At 39.0% G+C, this 21446-nt stretch overlaps 1 protein-coding gene across 13 annotated transcripts in view; it reads right to left on the bottom strand.

The window, feature by feature from the left end:
- ANKS1A (ankyrin repeat and sterile alpha motif domain containing 1A) overlaps positions 1–21446 on the bottom strand; it is a 140446-nt gene that overhangs the window by 6746 nt on the left and 112254 nt on the right. For all 13 annotated transcript variants that reach the window (XM_070745297.1, XM_070745303.1, XM_070745300.1 and 10 more), the window contains 8 exons: positions 12114–12212; positions 8924–9073; positions 8641–8748; positions 6460–6624; positions 5151–5276; positions 4690–4761; positions 3445–3531; positions 2638–2775 (listed from right to left, as the gene is read on the bottom strand). In XM_070745297.1, coding sequence (XP_070601398.1) covers positions 2638–2775; positions 3445–3531; positions 4690–4761; positions 5151–5276; positions 6460–6624; positions 8641–8748; positions 8924–9073; positions 12114–12212 — 945 coding nt within the window. The remainder of the gene's footprint in view (positions 1–2637; positions 2776–3444; positions 3532–4689; positions 4762–5150; positions 5277–6459; positions 6625–8640; positions 8749–8923; positions 9074–12113; positions 12213–21446) is intronic.

Genomic DNA, 21446 nt, shown 5'->3' with positions numbered 1-21446 from the left:
AAATACAGAAAATCATCAACAGATGAGCTTCATTATCAGCTAATTATACTCATTCAACCAAAAAAAAATATTATTTATTTATTTATTATTTAGATTTGTATGCCGCCCCTCTCCGCAGACTCGGCATACAAATTGGAGCTCCTAAGACATGTTAGAAATATACATAGTATATGAACCCTTCATATTATCAGCCAATAATAAATACCTAAAATAATTTCTTAAACCTTACACTGTAGGTCTTAAATCTGAAGCTCTACAGTAAATCTTCTATTATTAAAAGTGAAACAAGGAACTTAGGATATACTTTCAAGAAACGGACTAAATGTTCTCTTATAGAATTAGCCACTCTATAACATTTGATCCTTTTAATATCAAATTTCACCTAACTAACTACAATAAGTTCCTCTTTTCAGCCAATGTTAAGTGCATGTAAAATCTTCCTCAAAGAATGAGTTATTGAAAGTATTGCAAATATTATTTCAATATAGGCATACTATATGTTTTACCTGAAGTAGAAGGGCATATGAAAGAATTAGCAAGTATTTCAACTACAGAGTAATAAATATGAATACTATCTCTATTCATACACATCTGTTTTGGGATTTCCTGAAGTCTGATATTTTTGTGGATATAATCTTTCACAATATGCTATTATACAATTCTATGTGAGGAAAAATAAATATCATCTTAGGTTCTTTCTCATGGTATCAATCTGAAAGACATATATGTGGTGTGTTAGGTTTGGCAGACACCCCACTTTCTGTGAGCTGGTAAGGTCTGTTGAACCAACCTACATTTCAGCATACAAATTGCTGAATATGGTGATATTTTTATAGAAGGTGTAGATATCCACATATGGGAGGCAGTATGCAGGGGAAGCAAGTGATAATTTGCACCCATGAATCATGTACTTGCATCAGAAATCAAGAAACAAATATGAAAGGATGGAGTTTATATTGGGATGCTACTGCATGGTCATTAATTTTGTACTGTGGCTTGGAATGGATATCTAGGGACAGAAATATCTGTCTACACTGAGCATTTTGGATTTGAATGTTTTTGTTTAAGATGAATGAAAAGCATCATTAAAATTGACTTTCAACAGCCAATCGATTCCAATATGACTCAATTAAAAGGGTTGGATAAAATATTACTAGCTATTATTTCTGAGGGTGTTTTTATAGACCATATTCAATCTCCTGTTCCAAAGAGAGCTGCTTCTGAGCAGCCTGATCATCCCCAACTTGTAAGCAGAGTAGGAAGGAAGAATGTTGCATGAAGAAATATAGTCCTCTATAAGGGACATGGGTGATTCTTAAAAATGGTAAATATATGACATAATATATGAGATGATATAATGTAATATAATACTATATATGTATGTGTGTGTATGTATGTATGTATGTATGTATGTATATGTATGTATGTAAATAAATTTTAAAAATAATATACCAGCTTTAGAAATCTTTAGTCAGTTTTATTTGTTCCTTCTCTAGCCTCCTATTTCATTGAGTTCCTCCAAAAATACACAAAGCAATCAAGCTTCTGTGGGTTTACTGGATCCCAGGGAAAAAAGTAATCCTACCCCCAATATACATGTAATCAGTATTGCTTTTCTTGCTGAAAGACTGATAATACAGTAGAATAGAACCTAGGGCACTGATGGCTAACCTTTTTCTCGTGTGCCGAAAGCATGCACACAACAGCACACATGTGTGCTGATACCCATAATACTATGTGCTGCGCATGTGCACGCGCACACCCCATGCTCCCATGCATACTCGCACAATCCCTTGCTCCGCATACACGCATATGCGAGCAACCCCCACCCTCCCATGCATGCGCACGTGACGCCCCTGCCCTCCCATTTTGGGTCTAGCAGCCTCCTGGGACCCAAAAACATGCCGTGGGGAGGCATTCGTTCCCTTTGCCCTCTGCTTTGGGCCTAGCAGTCCTCTCTCCAGCCACTTGGGACCAAAAACAGGCTGTGGGAGGGCATAGCATGCCCCCACATATGCGCATGCATCTTCCCCCTGTGCCCCCCACATTCTGAAAATCAACTGGCTGGGGGGAGACACACGCACATGCGTGGTAGAGCTGAGCTGGGCCACAGTGGTAGGCAAAGTTGGCTCTTCTATGACATGTGGACTTCAACTCCCAGAATTCCTGAACTACCATGATTGGGTCAGGAATTCTGGGAGTTGAAGTCCACAAGTTATAGAAGAGCCAACTTTGCCTACCCCTGATCTAAGGGCACTGTAAGGCAGGCAGGGTTTTTCATCATTTGTAAAGTACCCAGTGTTCCACTTAATGACCCACTTGGTCACTTAACAACTGTATTGGGGAGAGCAGGATGATTATGTGGGCACCTCATTTAGCAACAGCCACTACTTGCAAACATTTTTAATATTATGTTTGAAAGTAGTGACAATATATATTGGCCCCACATCATGTACTTTTGTATCCAGAGACAATTTCAAGAGAAGGGCCATATATATTGCTTGTATTCTTGCTTTCTATCACTTGGCATTTACTTCCTATTCACAGCGGATTCCATTCCATCTTAGTGACTTAACAGATAAACATCATTAAGCAGAATCCTAAGCCTCCATAAACAAAGCACTGATTATTACTTACTACATCAACGGTACTGAAGACATGACAGTAGTGGTGACTAGTCTGCAAATCCTTAGTGATATAGGCAAATGTACAGAGATCCTCGGGGTCTTGGGCAGCACAAGAGATGTTCCGAATTTCATGTTCAGCAATTACATTCTGCCATACATAAACAGTTGTTTTGCTCAATATGTGTAGTGAAATTAACATAAGTAAATATTAACAAAATAAAGTTTCACTGTGTTACTTTGTGCTTGCATAAAAATCACACACTGCTGACACTGAAATTTGCCTTCCACAAACCATTGATCCATATAGCTCAATATTGTTTACATTGCAAAATTACACTTGTAAATGTTGTAGGTGTCCAGGAGAGACTGGGTTCCCAATTTTATTATGTCTGGACAACACAATATTTTGACACCATTTACTATCTTTCTGCAAGCTTTTATTAAGGTAACTTATATATGCAGTAGAGGCCTCCTTTTTGTGGCACAATATGTACAGGTTGAGGTTGCATATGACTGACAGCTTTAGGTAGAAGCAGGTTGCATTAGATTGAGTTGTCTAACAGGAAGTGTAATAGATAAATTACAGCTGTGTAACTGTCAGAAGAGAGCACTTGATATAGAAAAATCAGTCTGGCAATCTTTACAAAAAATTAATTAATTAATTACCACCCATCTCAGCGTGAAGTCAGAATACTTTGTCTTTCTTCTGATCAGGCGTGAGGATTTTCAGAATAGATTATTATGTTCATGCTACTGTAGCACTATTATTTGTCACCTAAGGCTGGAATATTAATCATGAACATAAGGATTTTCTTACCTTGTTAGCAGCATCTATGAACTTCACTCCTTTATAAGTAATAGATAATATTATTGTTGGGGTTTTCTTCATATGCTCAGTTGATTTCTTTATAAAAGAGAGAAAAAAACAATAGACAGAGATTAAATAATATCTCAAGAATAGAGGTCATGTGCACAAAGGATTTCAAATTCTCTCACTTCAGTCTAAATTTCCAGTTTCATAAATTAGATATTTTGCAATAATATTTTATAGAGCTGTGTTTCTGAATTCTGGAATGCAGTGAAATATTATAAAAGAAAACAAAATCTGAGCCTATCATGAGATACGACAATGCAATTAAACAATGTTGCAATTCTTTTAGAAATGGTAGTTGACCTATGGAGGGGGGGGGATAATTTCCTTTTCTAAACTTCTATCATTGTTTATTATTTAAACACTATCAAACTTTTACACAAGTCAAATAAAAGAAACAGCATGAAGTACTGATTCAATTTTCCCCATCATGGCATTTGCAAGAAGATGCTGTTAAATATCCCAGCAGATAAAAATATCAAGAATGGCTAATCTACAAGTATCTTATGAGACAGAAGCAAAATATTAGCAAAGTGGCAATTGAAAAAGATTTTCCAATCTTTTTGCAAATCTATGTCAAATATTTGCTATTTCAACTCAAACCAAAGATACTGGTCAGAAATACTGCAATTTTTTCAGTTGAGATTATTCTCTACCAACTACATTGTTGAAAAATCAGATTGCATAATCAAGGGGGCTAGGAAGTGACTTATGCCAACATTTTAAGTGGCAGTACTTCATGCACACTATGGAAATTAAAACAGATTCTACTCTTAAGGGAGTTGCAATATCCAGGAACTTGCAATTAAAGCCCTTAAAAGTGTAGTTTGGATAATCTTGAGAGAAGTCAAGTTAAGACAATTACAGATCTGAGGATCAGTGCCAAACGAATCATAATCTGCGTTTGAAGATCTTTATTGCTGCTGGAACACAATTGTTACAATCTGAGTTTTTAAATCAATGCCACAAGTTATCAGGGCTTGAAAAGAGACTTCAAAATACTTTTATCCTGAATCTGTTAAACAGTATGGCCGATAGGTACTCAGTATAATGAAACTAAAGTATTTGGATTTAATAAATTTAGTCTACATCCTAAGCAGAATCCTCAATTCTGCTCAGGATGTAGACTTTACATAACATCATTTCTTTTTCCCTTGGTATCAAAATAATTTTTATAAATTGCACACCTACCCTCATTTTTGCACAGGCATCCTGTGTAGATTCTGTTCCTCGAAGATCTTTGATTAACATGGACCCTAGATACTGTTTAAAGCAGGAAAATAGTAAATATTTGATAATATAATTATTTATACATATAAGGTCAGCATAAGGAAAAAGAACAACTCCATGAGTAGGTCCTTGTATTAGCCTACATTTATTGTTATTCCTCTGTTTTGAAGAATCTTGCCAGTCTAACTGCATTTTCTTGGGAACAGGAAGATAAGAAGTTCAAGAGCTGCCCTCTGTTGCTTCCTTTCATGGAGGTTCCATGTTAGACTACTTCTTCATTTCCTCTTCTACTCTACCTGGAGATTCTGCCACAGCTGATATTAACTATGTACCCTTAGTAAACCTAACTTGACTAAACTAAGTAGCAATCAGGAAACATGAGGATCTCAAAATTATGATTCAAAAATCAAGAATATACTTACATTGGCTTCATACTCACAGGACTCAAATATAAGTTTCTCAGGCTGATGTTGCCAGTGTGGGACGGGAGCATAGGGGGTTGCCAGACTAGGAGGTCTGAGTGTAAGCTTTGATTCACGATGTTCTTCCTACAATACAAATAACTATTCAAATCAAAACTGTTCAAATCAGAACTTTTCATTAGGGACTAATTAATAAAGAAGCTACACAGATTACAAATAGATAACATCTATTTCAAGTCATGTAGCTCTAATTATAAATCCACACATACACATCTGTTTATGTATACAAATATCTACAGCTAGGCAAAAAGTATATAAAATAATCACACTGAAATGTTTAAATGAAAATGGTTACTTAAAGGCTTAGTAAAAATCAGGATTTCAAATGCTTCAGGAAAGGTCAGTATAATGTAACTTTGTGAAATTCTTAAAATTTTCAAAGTTAGACTATTGATGAAAATTCCAACCAGAGTTACCCTGTGGTAACTTGGAGGAGCAATAAAATTTATAAACAAAATAAATATACTGCTCAAATAAATAAAGGGAACATCATAGATCTGAATGAATGAAATATTCTCATTGAATAATTTGTTCTGTACAAAATTGAATGTGCACAACAACATGTGAAATTGATTGTCAATCAGTGTTGCTTCCTAAATGGACAGTTTGATTTCACAGAAGTTTGACTTACTTGGAGTTATACTGTGTTGTTTAAGTGTTCCCTTTATTTTTTTGAGCAGTGTAAATAAAAACTAATTACTGATTTATTTGATAAACTGTGGTCAAAGTTTACTTTAACAACTTTTTAACTTGCTCCTTTAACAACTATTGCTTAACTAAAACATACATTCATCTGTATAATTATCAAACTTGTGATCACATAATACCTGGTCTCTTTGATGAACTATAATTGTCTCTAGGCACAGTGCCAGTGCCAAACAATACAAAATATGGAGAAAGAAACTGGCTTGAGTTAATTGGCTACTCCACCAGAGGAGGAAATAATCAATCACTCGCATCTTCAGACACAGTGTCAAGAAAATATTTAGAACTAACCATTCCCCTTCCCAAACATCCTTTTTGGAAATACAAACAGATTACTGTTGTTGTTTTTATAGTGAATATCTTGATGCTACAGCCACATTCTTCAGCCAGAGAAACTGGATACTGCAAACCTGGGCACTTTTTCTATGAAGGCTCTTGCTATGTAGTATAATTGTTTTTGGTTTTCTACTACTTCTTAAAAATATACAATAATCTCCAAAGATAAATTATCAAAATGATTTAAAGGGCTCAGAGTCCTTCTGACCTGTGTTCTAAACTTCTCTGCTCTTGGATAAGATGCAATATCATGGATGTGCTCATGTCTCTTCTTTCCAGCATCTTCCAAAGGCAGCAGGAAGTCTGCAGACCTCCCTGTGCAGGAGTCACTCTGGCTCAGAGGTGAAGATGTCTGGGATATCAAATCCTGGCACTGAAATTCAAGAAATTGACATTTTTAAAAAAAAACTTTTGTTTTATTTATTATTTTCAAAGTCTTTTGTATGCATTCCAAGTACTTGGCAATATCTATATAAATTTTATATTATTATGATGATCATTATTAAAACACATATGCAAACAATCTACCAACGCTCTCAGTGGTTTGTAGCAATATGAATTGTTAACCCAGCTTAGGTTAGACTAGAGCAACATCTCTCAGCTTTGGCTAGGGTGGCTTTTGCACAAATTCGTCTTGTCTACCAGTAGCAACCCTACCTAGACCAGGAGGTTCTTTGCATGGTCACTCATGCCTTCATCACCTTTCGTCTTGATTATTGCAATGCGCTCTACATGGGACTACCCTTGAAGAGAGTTCGGAGGCTTCAGTTGGTGCAAAATGCAGCTACGCAAGCAATATCGGGGGTACCGAGGTACACCCGTGTTACTCCAACTCTACGCGAGCTGTACTGGTTACCAGTCGGTCTCCAGACACAATTCAAGGTGCTGCTTATCAGTTTTAAGGCCCTAAATGGCTCAGGGCCAGATTACTTACAGGACTGCTTCATACGCCGCAGTGACCAACAAGGGCTCACAGAGTTGACCTTCTCCAGGTCTTGTCCACCAAACAATGTCGGCTGGCAGGGCCGCGGGGAAGGGCCTTCTCCATAGCAGCTCCAACTCTTTGGAATCAACTGTCTCCAGCAATCTGTACTATTCCCACCCTACAGGTCTTCCAGAAAGCCGTTAACACCTGGCTTTTCTGGCAGGCCTGGAATTAGGAATGAGTGAGTGTATGCATGGTTTTTAGTGTTTTTATTTTACTATTGTTATATTTTTATATTGTTTTTAGTAGCTGTGATTGTTAGCCACCCAGAGTCCTGTTGGAATGGGGTGGCATATAAATATCACAAACCAACAAATAATATTAAAACATCCATAGTTAAAAGGGGGGAAACACCCACCAATAATATCACAAAACAGTAAAATACTATCAAAACAAATCAAAATGGTCCAAAATCAATAAATACAAATGAAATATTGATGGTTCACAATGATTCCTTGAAGGTGTTCAAAAAACTTGATCTTTTTGCTACCTTATGCAAGGCCAGAGCTTTCTGTCTCACTCTTTGCACTTCTCAGAATTGGAATGTCAGTAAGAGGTGCATTAGATGAGCCAGTGGTTCCCAACCGGAGCACAAGTGTCCACCATTCAAACACCCTGAATCCGTGCGAGTGGAGCTCTGCATATAGCACAAGCAACCTCCACTCAAGCGACTGTAGTTTCACGCATACATGCACGCTTGCCCAAAAATTTGAAATAGACCATGGCCCGGTAGTGGGCCACGACCCTGGGGTTGGGGACTCCTGAAGTGAGCAATCCTGGAATTACCTTGGTGCCAAACCACATAAAGTTTCATATATAGCTCTTTGAATCCCACTTTTTAGTAAAAGTTTTTAAGGAAAATATATTTACAGTGGTACCTCTACTTACGAACTTAATTCATTCCGTGACCAGGTTCTTAAGTAGAAAAGTTTGTAAAAAGAAGCAATTTTTCCCAAAGGAATCAATGTAAAAGCAAATAATGCATGCGATTGGGGAAAACCACAGGGAGGGTGGAGGCCCTGTTTCCTCCCAGGAGATTCCTAGAGAGGCCCCACGGAGGCTTCTCCCCACCTTTTCCAGCCCTGTTTCCTCCCAGGAGATTCCTAGAGAGGCCCCAGGAAGGCTTTTCCCTGCCTTTTCCGGTTACAGTTTCTGAGACTCGGGTTTGTAAGTGGAAAATGGTTCTTGAGAAGAGGCAAAAAAATCTTCAACACCCGGTTCTTATCTAGAAAAGTTCGTAAGTAGAGGCGTTCTTAGGTAGAGGTACCACTGTATTTTGTAGATCTCCCTTAGCTTTAAAAAAAAAATCTGAATGAGTAACAAGACCCATAAACACAACCATGGTATTATTCTTCACACTTCTCTAAACTGTTACTGAGCAGACACTGAAACATGAAAACTCACTCTTAACTGAGAGAACCTGGGTGGCTTCTGTGGGGGCTCCTCATATGGTCTGTCTGCCAGAGAGGCTATAATACGTTTACGGTGGCCAAGAAGATTCACCTTGAGTACCTGCAGAGACAGACAACATTAGGATATACTGTTACAAAAGATTATCATATTATGGCTCTCCATAAGGTTATCATATTATGGCACTCCATCTTTTGAGCTACAATGCCAAAGTTTATCCTAACAGTGAATGTCCAAATTTTGTTCTGAACTTAAATTCAATGAAATATCAACTTACATTTACTAATTCCAGCTCCCAGAGATTCTTCACTGAGTCTATAGAACTATAGCCACTCGACAGAAATGACTGAATGTAATCCTGAAGCCCCAAGGAATCGAGCCACCCAGGAACTGAAGGTTGAGTTCCATCATAGCCTAGAGATTTCACCTGTGAGGAACACAAAAGAGTGCAGCATTATAACTGAACAGCCCTTTAAAATGTTTCAGATATTTCAATGGGATTGTTAGGTTGCACTCAACTATGCAAGGCTTTTTGAACAAAAGGTATAAATAATTTGTACTAAGTGGAAGTAAATCACTGGGCAAATGATTTAATTTAATTGGATCTCAGTGGCTCTTCCTCTTTTCCATAAAGTATTTATAGAGTATCAATTTTGGAAAGCAAAATTGGTGGGAAGAGGTTTAATGTTTTGCCAGTATGTTAATTTTCAGTTCCAAGATGCTACACAAATAGCTTTTGCCCCAGACGACACGTACACATATTTTTCTCTCCAACGTTTCTCTCTCTCTCCAGTAATTTTTTTACAGAAAAAGGGCAATCAGTGTCATACACTAGTTAGTCACACAATTCCCTTAACAACCTGAAGTCAAATTGACTTTAGGTGTTAAATAGAAAGGTGGAAATCTAGTCAAATTATACTTCCTAACAGGCCCAATGGGAAAAGAACCATACAGTGCCCACACTAGTCTAGGAGTCTAGAACCTGGAGACTCCTAGTGTGGATATGGTACAATAGTGCCACAACTATTTCACAATAATTGTGATTGTTTTGGAGTGAGCGGCATATACAATAAATAGATAGATAGATAGATAGATAGATAGATAGATAGATAGATAGATAGATACAAAACACGAGAAATTTAAATGTTTGTGTGGGTGGGTGGGTGGGTGGGGTGGGGTGTATGTAATTACTTCTTATACTATTTTCTGCCAGTCTTCTAGGCAAGCTATGTTTGAAGATACCCTGTTTTCCAGCTGACTTAATACCAACTGCTGCAGCCATTTAGGAAATATACACATAGAAACATAGTTTTAGCTTCCAGCAGTTTTCCTTTTTATGTGAATGTCTATGGCCATGCATTCCTGTTCTATTTATGTTATGAACAAAATCCCTATAATAGAAAACTAAAGTTGGAGGGTATGATATGATGTGTTCCTATCTCTTATTTATGCATTATTCTCAATATATACCTTTTAAGCAGCAATGACTTTTCATTGTATCCCTTAATTCCACAAGGTGTATGCAGAGTTGTGTAAAAAAAAGAATTTATTTGATTCTCTAGTTTACTCCAGGTTTACTGTCTCAAAAAGGCCTTGATTTAAGAAGGAAGGTACACGACAAACTCTTTTTGATTTTACACTGTTTTTTGTTTTCTCCCCAATTCTGCCTTGTGTAAACCAATGTATATACAGAACTGGAAAAAATCAGATCGTGCTTTTAAACTTCCCTATGTTTTCTTGGAAAGGTAAATTTAGCTATTATACCGTGCTAATTTGCTAGCTACTTCCAGACTATTATAGATAGAGCACTGTCTTTAATTCTACAAAGTGCTGACCTGTCCCCTCGAAGAGACTGGCTTTTATTACGTTTCCCAGACTATGTATAGACTAACTATATACGTCTGACTTCATGCCCAGGGCACAAAAATCACATGTGCTATTTGGTGAAAAATCATTTAGTGAGAAATTCAAAAATCAAGAGAAAAATCCCATTTATGACAGGTAAAACCTGCCAGCACTCATTTCGTGGAAACATGTTATTTCAATCTATTCCATATATGAGAAATATTTCCAATGCCCCTTATTAATGAATGGTTATAACTTGGCAATTCACAACAATACAAGCAGAGAAATATTCAGCATGGTCATCTGATGCTTTGCTACAATGGATAACGTGCTTTCGACCAAAAAGTTGGCAATTCAAGACCCAAGCATTGTATTCTGGGGTTGGCTCCCATTTTTCCCCAAATCCTACCAATCTAGCAGTTCAAAAGCATCAAATTTGAGTAGATAAATAGGAAAAACTTCATTGAGATAGTAATTTAACCTGGGTATGTAGTCATGCCAGCCCCATAATCATGGAAGCATTTTTAGACAACTCCCTCAGTTAGAAAATGCAGCTGGACACCACCCCATAGATTTGGACATGACTGGACAGGGGAAACGTTTATCTTCGCAATACTGTACAATTTGACCTCCTACATGAAAATCTTTTATGCTTTCTTACAAAGTGACAATATTGAATAAACAGGTTACCATAATGTCATAGTGACACTCAGCAATGGATAACCAAAATTTTTACTGCCACACTATGGGTGTGGCTTATTTTGTGGGTGTGGCTTAATGGTCATGTGACTGGGTAAGAGTGGCTTGCCGGCTATGTGATCAGGTGGGAGTGGCTTGAACAATCATCATTGTTCAAGTGAACTATTAAGTCCTGGACTTACAACCTTACCAGTGTCGCTCGCTGGGGTAACAATTTGCTTCGCGTTTCCCATGCTCTCCTTCCTGGGTCACCTCCCCACCTCAGGCTAAATAGCTAGGCGAACAGGTGCTGCCAGAAGCATAAATGCTGCCAGCGCCGCTTCCACCTATGCCTTTTGCTTGTATCTCAGGTGGGAAGTGGCCGCGTGAGGCTGGAGGGGAGCCAGGCAGGAGAGAGGGAAGCTCGTCCGAGGCCAGGAAGGAGTAAAGAGGAAAAAAGCAAGGAGCGCAGACATAGCAGCAGGGAAAAAAGGGAGAGCCGAGCCGAGACTAGTAATCCAGGAAGTGACAGCCGCTGATCAGCTGGAGCTGCGCACACATCTTCATTTTCACCGGTGGAACTGCGTTCCACCCCATCCTGCCTGCTGCCCACCCCTGGTGACACTGGAGAAAAATAGTTCAAAGTTCTCATCTATGCATGAAGCTCAGAATGATCCTGGTAGCAACAGGCAGCTGTTGCTGTCATTAGGCCAAAGCATTTATGAAAGCAACCTGAAGTCTGCTTAAATTTATTTAAAAGTTTAATATTTAACATTAATTAAATTTTTTCTGTTTGGGAGTTTTGTTCTTTTTTAAAAGTGTTTTATTTTCAAATCTAGTCTGTGACCAAAATATGTTTAAGAAATGCCTTGTGGTTTTCTATCATTACATTGACGTTGAAACACACTTTTTTGCTGTAAATAAACATAGATTATTATTTTAACCTTAGGAAGGGAACGTGCTGCTTGAAGAAGTTTTCTACGGTGTTGTGGATCATTAATACCAATTTCCCGAAGATCCTGATCTTCCATAACATTACATCCCTACGGAGAATAAGAAAAAGACACCGTTAGAAATACAATTCTGCTTAAGACCAATAAATGCAGGACTTACTATGAAACATAAAATTCAAACTTCGTGAAAATCTTAAAAGTGCAGCCGCAACTATGAATATTCTTAATATCTATTCCAGATGATACCAGCAAAATTTGAAAATAGGATATTAAATCATAGAACTATACAACACATCTTACATAGTCTAATTAAAAAATGGGGTTAAATTTCACCTTTTCTCAACCTTTCTTATTTTATTTATTAATTGAAATTGTCTTTCGTAAACTCCTTAAAACCCACCTCTGCCGTCAGGCATGGGGGAATTGAAAGATCTCCCCCTTGCCCATGTTGTTTCGGTGTATGATTGATTGTGTGCTTGTTTATATATATTGGGGTTGCTTTTATGAATTTTTAAATCTAAAACTGTAATTAGATTGGTAAATATTAGATTTGTCACTATGTACTGTTTTTGCCATTGTTGTGAGCCGCGCCGAGTCTGCGGAGAGGGGCGGCATATAAATCCAATAAATCTAATCTAATCTATATGCCGCCCCTCTCCGAGGACTCGGGGCAGCATATAAATCCAATAAATAAATAAAATAAATAAAGCTATTTTAAGATATGAAGCCACATGTTCTAAATTGCCAAGTTTAAGAAATAATATAGTACTCCAGCAGTACCAAATTTAAAACTGCATTACCAATCAATTGCCTATCCTGAATTATAGGGTTTATTATTTCGTTTCCTCTATTATAGGAGCATAACCCTAGCGATCTGTACAAATACCTTTGGACTGATACAAAGAGATTGTGTAATAATATATTAAAACTGGGATAAAACCAGGAAAAGAATCAGTTCAGACTTTCCATTTCTTAGCTCAGTATTAAATATTTATTTTGACTAATAGGAAACTATAAAGAAATTATAGAGAGCCAATTTGGTTTAACGGTTTAGACATGAAAGCTAGCTGGATGACCTTGGGCCAGTCATTCTCAGACCATCTCACAGGTTGTTGCGGAAAGAAGAAGAGGAGGAAAGAGTATTATGTAACAAATAAATAAAATAACATGATTTGTTTAAATAATGTGCAAAGAACCTGGGGAACCAATAGGAAAACTTTTAATCACATGTCCAAAATAGGCATTAATGTTTCTCCACTCTACATTTCTACATCTAGCAGTTGTGAGCATGATTAGGATTGATGAAGCTTTCCCAATGTTTATCCCAATTCAAATTTCCCCAGTTGCTATTTGTGCATTTAAAAAAATGCATATTTAATTTTCTTAAGAGAAAAAAAAATCCATATACTTTATGTGATTTTAATTAGATAAAATGGCGTGAAATGGATAGATTTAATTTCACTCTCACTGTGCATGCAAAAAGAAGTGGCCTGGCATGGGACCAAATAATTTTGCTGAGCTTCCTACATCAAATAAGGAAAGACACAGCATGTGAGCTGGATGGAATCTGTCCCTGTAGTATATATGGTCAGAGAAAAAGGAAAGTTCAATGCTGCAAGGATACTAGCACAGTTGTTCTCAACCTTTTATTCACCACAGACCTCCTTTAAATACCTTTTATGGCCACAGATCCCCAAGACTTCACACAAGATTTAAATCATAACATTTCTTCGAACCTTCGCTGACCCCTTGTGATGACATTGTGGGGGCCCTGGGGATCTGTGGACTACGGGTTGAGAACCACTATACTAGCATGTGGGATATCAGAGGCTGTGAACCAAACAAAACCTAGATTTTGATGGAATAGAAATGTCAAGATTTAACACTGACATCCTGGCAAACTGTAAAAAGAAATCTCTTGGAATGGATCATTTCACATCAGAGAAGCATCAGATCTTTATTGTTAGATGCAGGAATCAAGTGTGTGTGTGAGTGTGTGAGTGTGTGTGTGTGTCTCGCTCCCTGTCTCTGTGTCTCTTCTCACTCTCTTGGAAAGCTCTGCCTGCTCTTAGGCTCTTCTCTACTCATTTTTCTTCCTTCCTTTTGGAATTCCAAGCTGGTTGAGGAATGAGCGCAACCCATGGCAAAGGCTTCCCTCCTCCTCTCCTCCTTGCAGCCTCCCATTCACAGGTAGGGCATAGGCGAAGTGGTGCTTAGACTTTTGTCCGAACCTCCTTCACTTTCCCAGTAATGCCAGGGAAGGTGCGCCCCCTTCTTCTCCCGCAGCCTGAAGAGGGAAGGAGCTGGCGTGGGGGGGATCCTCTTCTCTGGTGGGGCTGAGCAGGAAAGATCCAGAGAACAAGGTGTGGTGCAGTGCTCCGAAACCCAAGCTACTTTTGCCTGCAGCTCTCCAGCCCACCTCCTTCACTTGCCCTTTCACTCCCTTCTCTTCTTCTGCTTTCTTCCCCCTCCCCTATTGCAATCCCCTCGCTACCAGAGCTTCCCTCTGGATTTGGGGAAGGGGCAGACCCAGTTTCTCCCTCTGCCCCTGGTGTGGCTCCCCCTCTCCCCAACTTTCCTCTCCATCAGTGTGCGGGGAAAACAGTGGTGGCCATTGTCAGGAGCAACGTCGTATGGCAGATCACCTTCCAGATCAAAGACTGGCTGACCTTCCAGATTCTGGCACTGCCACACGTGTGCATGCATGTGCACCAGTAACCAGAAGACTATCTGGCCGGTGCGCATGCATGCGCTGGAAAACTGGAAGACCGTCTGGGCCAGGCAACATAGTGTGCCACTTTGGCCATGCATGTCATAGTTTCGCCATCATGGCACTAGAATATAAATTGAAAGAAAACCCCATTCCTTATTAGTATTGTTGATGTTATGTACCCTGTTTTCCCAAAAATAGGACATCCCCTGATAAGCCCAGTTGGGCTTTTGAATGCATGGCAATAAGGCCAAGAACTTATTTCAGAGTTCAAAAAAATATATGTCAGGGCCCTGGCCTCAGGCTGCTGTTGCTTAACGCCAGATCTGTTGTTAACAAAGCCCTCCTCCTTCAAGACTTAATTCTGGAGGAGGAGGCTGACCAGGCATGCATAACTGAGACCTGGTGGGCCAAGAGGGGGTTCCTCTCTCAGAGATCTGCCTGGATGGGTTTCAAGTTTTACATCAGTCATGACTCCAGGGAAGGGGTGGTGGAGTGGCAGTCATTGTCCGGAAAAGTCTTTGTCCTTGTAGGATCCCTGCCCTGGAGATTGTTGGGTGTGAGTCTCGCCTCTTGAGGCTGGACTCAGGGGTAAAGTTGGTCTTGTTGTTAATGTATCTGCCTCCCAGCTACCTTACAACAGCCCTGCCTGCACTGCTAGAGGCGGTAGCTGGGTTGGCGGTGGAGTTCCCCAGGCTTATGGTGCTGGAGGATATCAATTTGCCGTCACTTGGCAATCCCTCGGATGCGGCTCAGAGTTTATGGCTTCCATGACAACCATGGACCCAACCCAACTAGTTCAGGTCCGACTCATGGGAGCGGGGAAACACATACTTGACCTGGTGTTCCTTTCAGGGCAGTGGAGAAATGATCTGGAATTAAGAGGTATAGATTCTTTTCCCTTGTCCTGGTCAGATCATTTCCTGCTGAGGTTATACTTTAGGATGCTATTCCCCCACCGCAGGGAGGCAGAGCTGATTAAGTGGTTCTGCTCCAGATGCCTAATGGATCCTGAGGGTTCCAGGAGTAGTTTGGAGTGATACCTGACTCCCTAGATCACAATCTAACTGAGTCCCTGGTGGCTGCCTGGAATAGGGCGGCATCAGGGGCACTGGACCGGATTCCGCCTTTGCGACTTCTCCATGATGATTGATCCAGGAAAGCTCCCTGATTTACTAAGGAGCTCAGGGAGATAAAGTACCAGAAGAGACATCTCAAGTGATACTGGAGGATCAGTAACACCGAGTCTGATCGAACACTTTTAAGAGCCTTTATTAAGACTTATTTTGTGGCGATACGGGTGGCAAAATGTTCACATTTTTCCACACTTATTGCATCCACTGATTCGTGCCCAGCCGCTCTATTTAAGGTAACTCGTTCCCTCCTTGATGTAGGGGAAACAGAGGAACTCCTGCAGGGTAGAGCTGAGGAATTTGCAGTTTCTATTGGATAAAGTCACTCAGATTCAGACGGACCTGGACAGATGTCCAAGTGTCGCCTCTATGTTGGTTGAGGCAGGCAGGATTCCCTTGGGTACCATTTGTTGGGGGAGGGAGTCAAGGGAAAGGGAGGGTCTTGCCTTCTCTTTCTGCTCAAGATCCACATGTACAATTGGTCGTCCACTGTGTGACACAGAATGCTGGACTCGATGGGCTTTGGCCCGATTCAGCAAGGCTCTTTTTATGTTCTTATGTTCTTATGATTGGGCATTTCAGACCAAGATGGATCCAGCAGAATTAAAGAACTTTCATCCAGTTTCCAACCTTCCTTTTGTGGGAAAGGTTGTAGAGAAAGTGGTGGCATTTCAACTCCTATGATCATTGGATAAAACTGATTATCTTTTTACTTGCCAATCTGGCTTCAGACCTGGCTATAGCGCAGAAACTGCTTTGGTCATCCTGATGGATGATCTCCGGCAAGCCCGAGACAGGGGTCATTCCTCTATCTTGGTGCTACTTGAGCTCTCAGCAGCTTTCAATACTATTGACCATGGTATCCTTCTGGGACGACTAAGGGAGCTGGAGTTGGGAGGTACCGTGCTGTGGTGCTTTTCCTCCTATTTTCCTCCTATTTCTCTGGTGGTTCCCAGTCGATGTTGGCAGGAGGATAGAGGGAGACTCCTAGAGCCCTTGTTTGCCGGGTGCCTCAGGGCTCAGTCCACTCTCCTCTCCTATTTAATATCCACATGAAATCACTGGATGAGGTCTTCCAACGTTTTGGGGTGAGGTATCAACAATATGCTGATGATATTCAGTTGTATATCTCCACCCCATCTCAATTCAGTGAAGCAGTGGATGTGATGTGCCAGTGCTTGGAAGCTGTGAGGGTCTGAATGGGTGTCAATAAGCTCAGACTTAACCCAGACAAGACCGAGTGGCTGTGGGTACCATCTCCTATAGACTGTACTGACTGTCCATCCTTGTCTCAGGAGGGTGTGTGTGTGAGAAATTATCTCCCTCAGAATGGGTCCACAATTTGGGAGTCCTCCTAGACCCACAGCTAAGATTAGACCAATATCTAACAGCTATTGCCAGGGGGAACCTTTGCACTGGTTCGTCTAGTGCACCAATTACGACCGTACTTGGATCAGGAGGCTCTCTTCACAGTCACTCATGTTCTTATCACCTCACGGATGGATTATTGCAATGCAGTCTACATGGGGCTACCCCGAAGAGTGTTCGGAGACTAGAATTGGTGCAGAATGCAGCTGTGCGAGTGGTTGTGGGTGCACCTAGGTACACTCACATTACACCAATTCTCTGTTAGCTGCACTGGCTCCCTATTGGGCTCAATTCAAGATATTGGTTATTCCCTTTAAAGCCCCACATGGCTCAGGGCCAGGTTACCATCGAGACCACCTTCTACCTCATAGTTCCCAGCCACCGGTAATATCCCAAAGAGTTCTTCAGGTCCCATCAGCTAAATACTGTCGGGTGGCAGGCCCGTGGGGAAGGGCCTTCTCTGTGGCTGCCCCAGCTCTCTGAAACCAGCTACTCCCCTGCCCCCACTCTACTGACTTTCTGGAAAGCATTGAAGACCTGGCTTTTCCGGCAGGCTTGGGGCCGTTGATCTCACAATTGCGAGGTCTGGCCTGAATAGTTTGTACATATGTATGTATGTATGTATGTGATTTTTAAACTGTTTTTAAATCTTTTATGATGTTTTTAAATGTATTTTCTATATCCTGTTGTAAGGCGCCCAGAGTCCTTCAGGAGTTGGGTGGCACAGAAATACAATAAATTAAATTAAAATAAATTAAATTAGGACCAGATCTAGACATTCCATTGGAAGAAATAAAAAGTTGTTTATAAACCTGAGTGATAGATTGGCTAAATAAACTGGTAAAATACCGCACTGAAATGAAAAGTGTACCGTATATACTCGAGTATAAGCCGACCCGAGTATAAGCCGAGGCACCAATTTTTGCCACAAAAACTGGGAAAACGTATTGACCCGAGTATAAGCCGAGGTTAGAAAATGCAGTGGCTACTGGTAACTTATAAAAATGGAAAACAATAAAATTACATTAATTGAGACATGTTTTAGAATATTTATTTTAAAGAAAACCAGTAAACTAGCTCTGTAAATTTAAAAGAGGGTAAACAAATTAACAATATTAACAATAAATTAAAAAGTAAAAAAAGTAGCTCGATCAGGAACAAAGCTAAAACCTAAGAGTTAAAATCCTTCAAAACTGGATTCCTTCTCATCATTAATTGGATTTACATTATTGTTCTGTTTTTATATATGCTGTGAGCCACCCTGAGTCCTTGGAGAGGGATTGCATACAAATCCAATTAAATAAATAAACAAACAAACAAACAAACAAACAAATAAGTGTATCCAAAGAAGAGCTTCAGCATTAGCTGCTGTGAGGTTATCAGCATAGAAAACCAAATAGATAGATAGATAGATAGATAGATAGATAGATAGATAGATAGATAGATAGAGATAGATAGAAAGATAGATAGACAGAGACAGAAAAATAGATAGATAGATAGATAGATAGATAGAAATAGATAGATAGATAGATAGACAGACAGACAGACAGACAGACAGACAGACAGACAGACAGAAATAGATACAGATAGATAGATAGATAGATAGATGGATAGATAGATAGAAAGAAAAATAGTTAGATAGAAAAATAGATAGATAGAAATAGATACAGATAGATAGATAGATGATAGATAGATAGATAGATAGACAGATAGATAGATATAAAGATAGACAGACAGATAGAAAGATAGATAGATAGATAGAAAGAAATAGATACAGATAGATAGATAGATAGATAGATAGATAGATATAGATAGAAAGATAGATAGACAGACAGACAGACAGAAAAATAGAGATAGATAGATAGATAGATAGATAGATAGAAATAGATATAGATAGATAGATAGATATAGATAGAAAGATAGATAGACAGACAGACAGATAGAAAAATAGATAGATAGATAGATAGAAATAGATACAGATAGATAGATAGATAGATAGATAGAAAGAAAGAAAAATAGTTAGATAGAAAAATAGATAGATAGAAATAGATACAGATAGATAGATAGATGATAGATAGATAGATAGATAGATAGACAGATAGATATAAAGATAGACAGACAGATAGAAAAATAGATAGATAGATAGATAGATAGATAGATAGATAGAAAGAAATAGATACAGATAGATAGATAGATAGATAGATAGAAAAATAGATAGATAGAAAAATAGATAGATAGAAAGATAGACAGATAGAAAAAGAATTCCTGTCTAGCTCTGCCTCATAACACATTATTAGATCCTATCCAAGCAAGGACAGCAACTACCACAAAATACCATTTTTTAAACAGTTTAAATCCTTTCAAAGGAGGGGGAGGAGAATCTGACAGCAGGGGGCCTTTTTAATCCGACTCACCATTGCAAATGGCTGCCTTCTTTGCTTGAGTTAGGGAGAGGAACTACGGCGTGCGAGAGGGGACAAAAGCTGGTGCCTCCTCGCTCTGGCTCAAGCAATGGCGCCCTCGTGTGGTGACTTTGTCAATGACCCGAGTATAAGCCGAGGCTGTGTTTTTCAGCCCATTTTTGGGGCTAAAAAACTCGGCTTATACTCGAGTATATACGGTAATTTACAGTTCACTGTATGACTACAATTTGATAAATTGTTTTACCAAATACAACATCTGAATTAGCCTTTCAGGAATCCCTCCTAGTATATGAATTTTATTCAACGAATAGGAGCCTAATGAGATATTTCCTTCTTTCACCCCAATAAATTTGTTACCAATGTTATCCATGAATGGGAGAGGAATGTAGTATATACAGTGATCCCTCGATTATCGCGAGGGTTCCATTCCAAGACCCCTCGCGATAATCGATTTTTCGCGATATAGCGGTGCGGAAGTAAAAACACCATCTGCGCATGCGCACCCTTTTTCCATGGCCGCGCATGCGCAGATGGTGAAGCGACAAAAGTTCGGAGGCTGGCAATGGTTGTTTTTCATGCCGCCCCCCCCCCCCAGCAATGGCAGACGTCAGTTTGGTGATGACGTGTGACGTCATCGGGCGGGAAAAACCGTGGTGTAGAAAAAAAACCGCGCACGTATTTTTAATTTATTATTTTTTGAAAAATCGCGATATAGCGTTTCGCGAAGATCGAGATCGCGAAAATCGAGGGATCACTGTATTACAAAAAACATGGCTGTCTTAATCTGTTTATAAAAACCATAGTTCTTCCCTAGCATTGAGAAAAGGGCAGCCGACTGTTCCTTTCTTTGAGCCAATAATGTAATTTTCCCACTTACTATATGAATTGCCTAATTTAAATGGACCGTGAATTATTTGACCTATTCATTACTCTCTAAGATCAAACCAAGGACTATTCACAGGTTATGTTTCATGTTGAGAAACGCAGTATTTGCTCTAGAAACATCACTCTCAATTTGATTACATCTATCAGGAAACCTTAAGGTTCATCATATGCAATATTTACAGAGTATTATGCAAAATGCATTTTACCCAACCATCTTACCAAATATTATTTTTGATTTTAATCTTGTTGGAATCAAAACTGTTTCTAATTTATTTTCAAATTTTTGAAAATGATCATTGGAATGATCAGTAGTGGGTAGTAATCTATTTTAATTTCAACATAAAGCAGAATAATTCCAGAATTCCTTTCTGATTTTTCTTGTAAATTAAAAAAAATAATCATCCACTATATTTCTATAGTTAGAAATTTCTCAACATTAAGAACAAAATATACACATATTTTAGGTAATATTATCTATTATGAAAAAAAATGAATTATGCTTTATCATTCTATGACGAGAATCTAACTTAATTTATATTATGGCTGAAGCAATTAGCTTAATAGCCATCTGGCAAAATGAAAATCATTACTCAATGTACTTAAGTTTCCTTATATATCAGTGAGATTTAATGTAACTCCTTTGTGCCAATCCTTTAGAATTACATAACTCTAAACTCACTAACAAAACCTTGAAAAATTGAGAAAATATGAAACAAGGGACCATAACTTTCTAGAAGATTTTCCCCAATTTAACTTAAGGCACCAGTCCATAAAAATAGTTAATATTTGTAATTATGGTTCAATA

This window comes from Erythrolamprus reginae, chromosome 3 (genome assembly GCF_031021105.1).
Source record: "Erythrolamprus reginae isolate rEryReg1 chromosome 3, rEryReg1.hap1, whole genome shotgun sequence".
Classification (NCBI taxonomy): Eukaryota; Metazoa; Chordata; class Lepidosauria; order Squamata; family Dipsadidae; genus Erythrolamprus; species Erythrolamprus reginae.
This window is presented reverse-complemented; position numbering and strand designations above follow the sequence as displayed.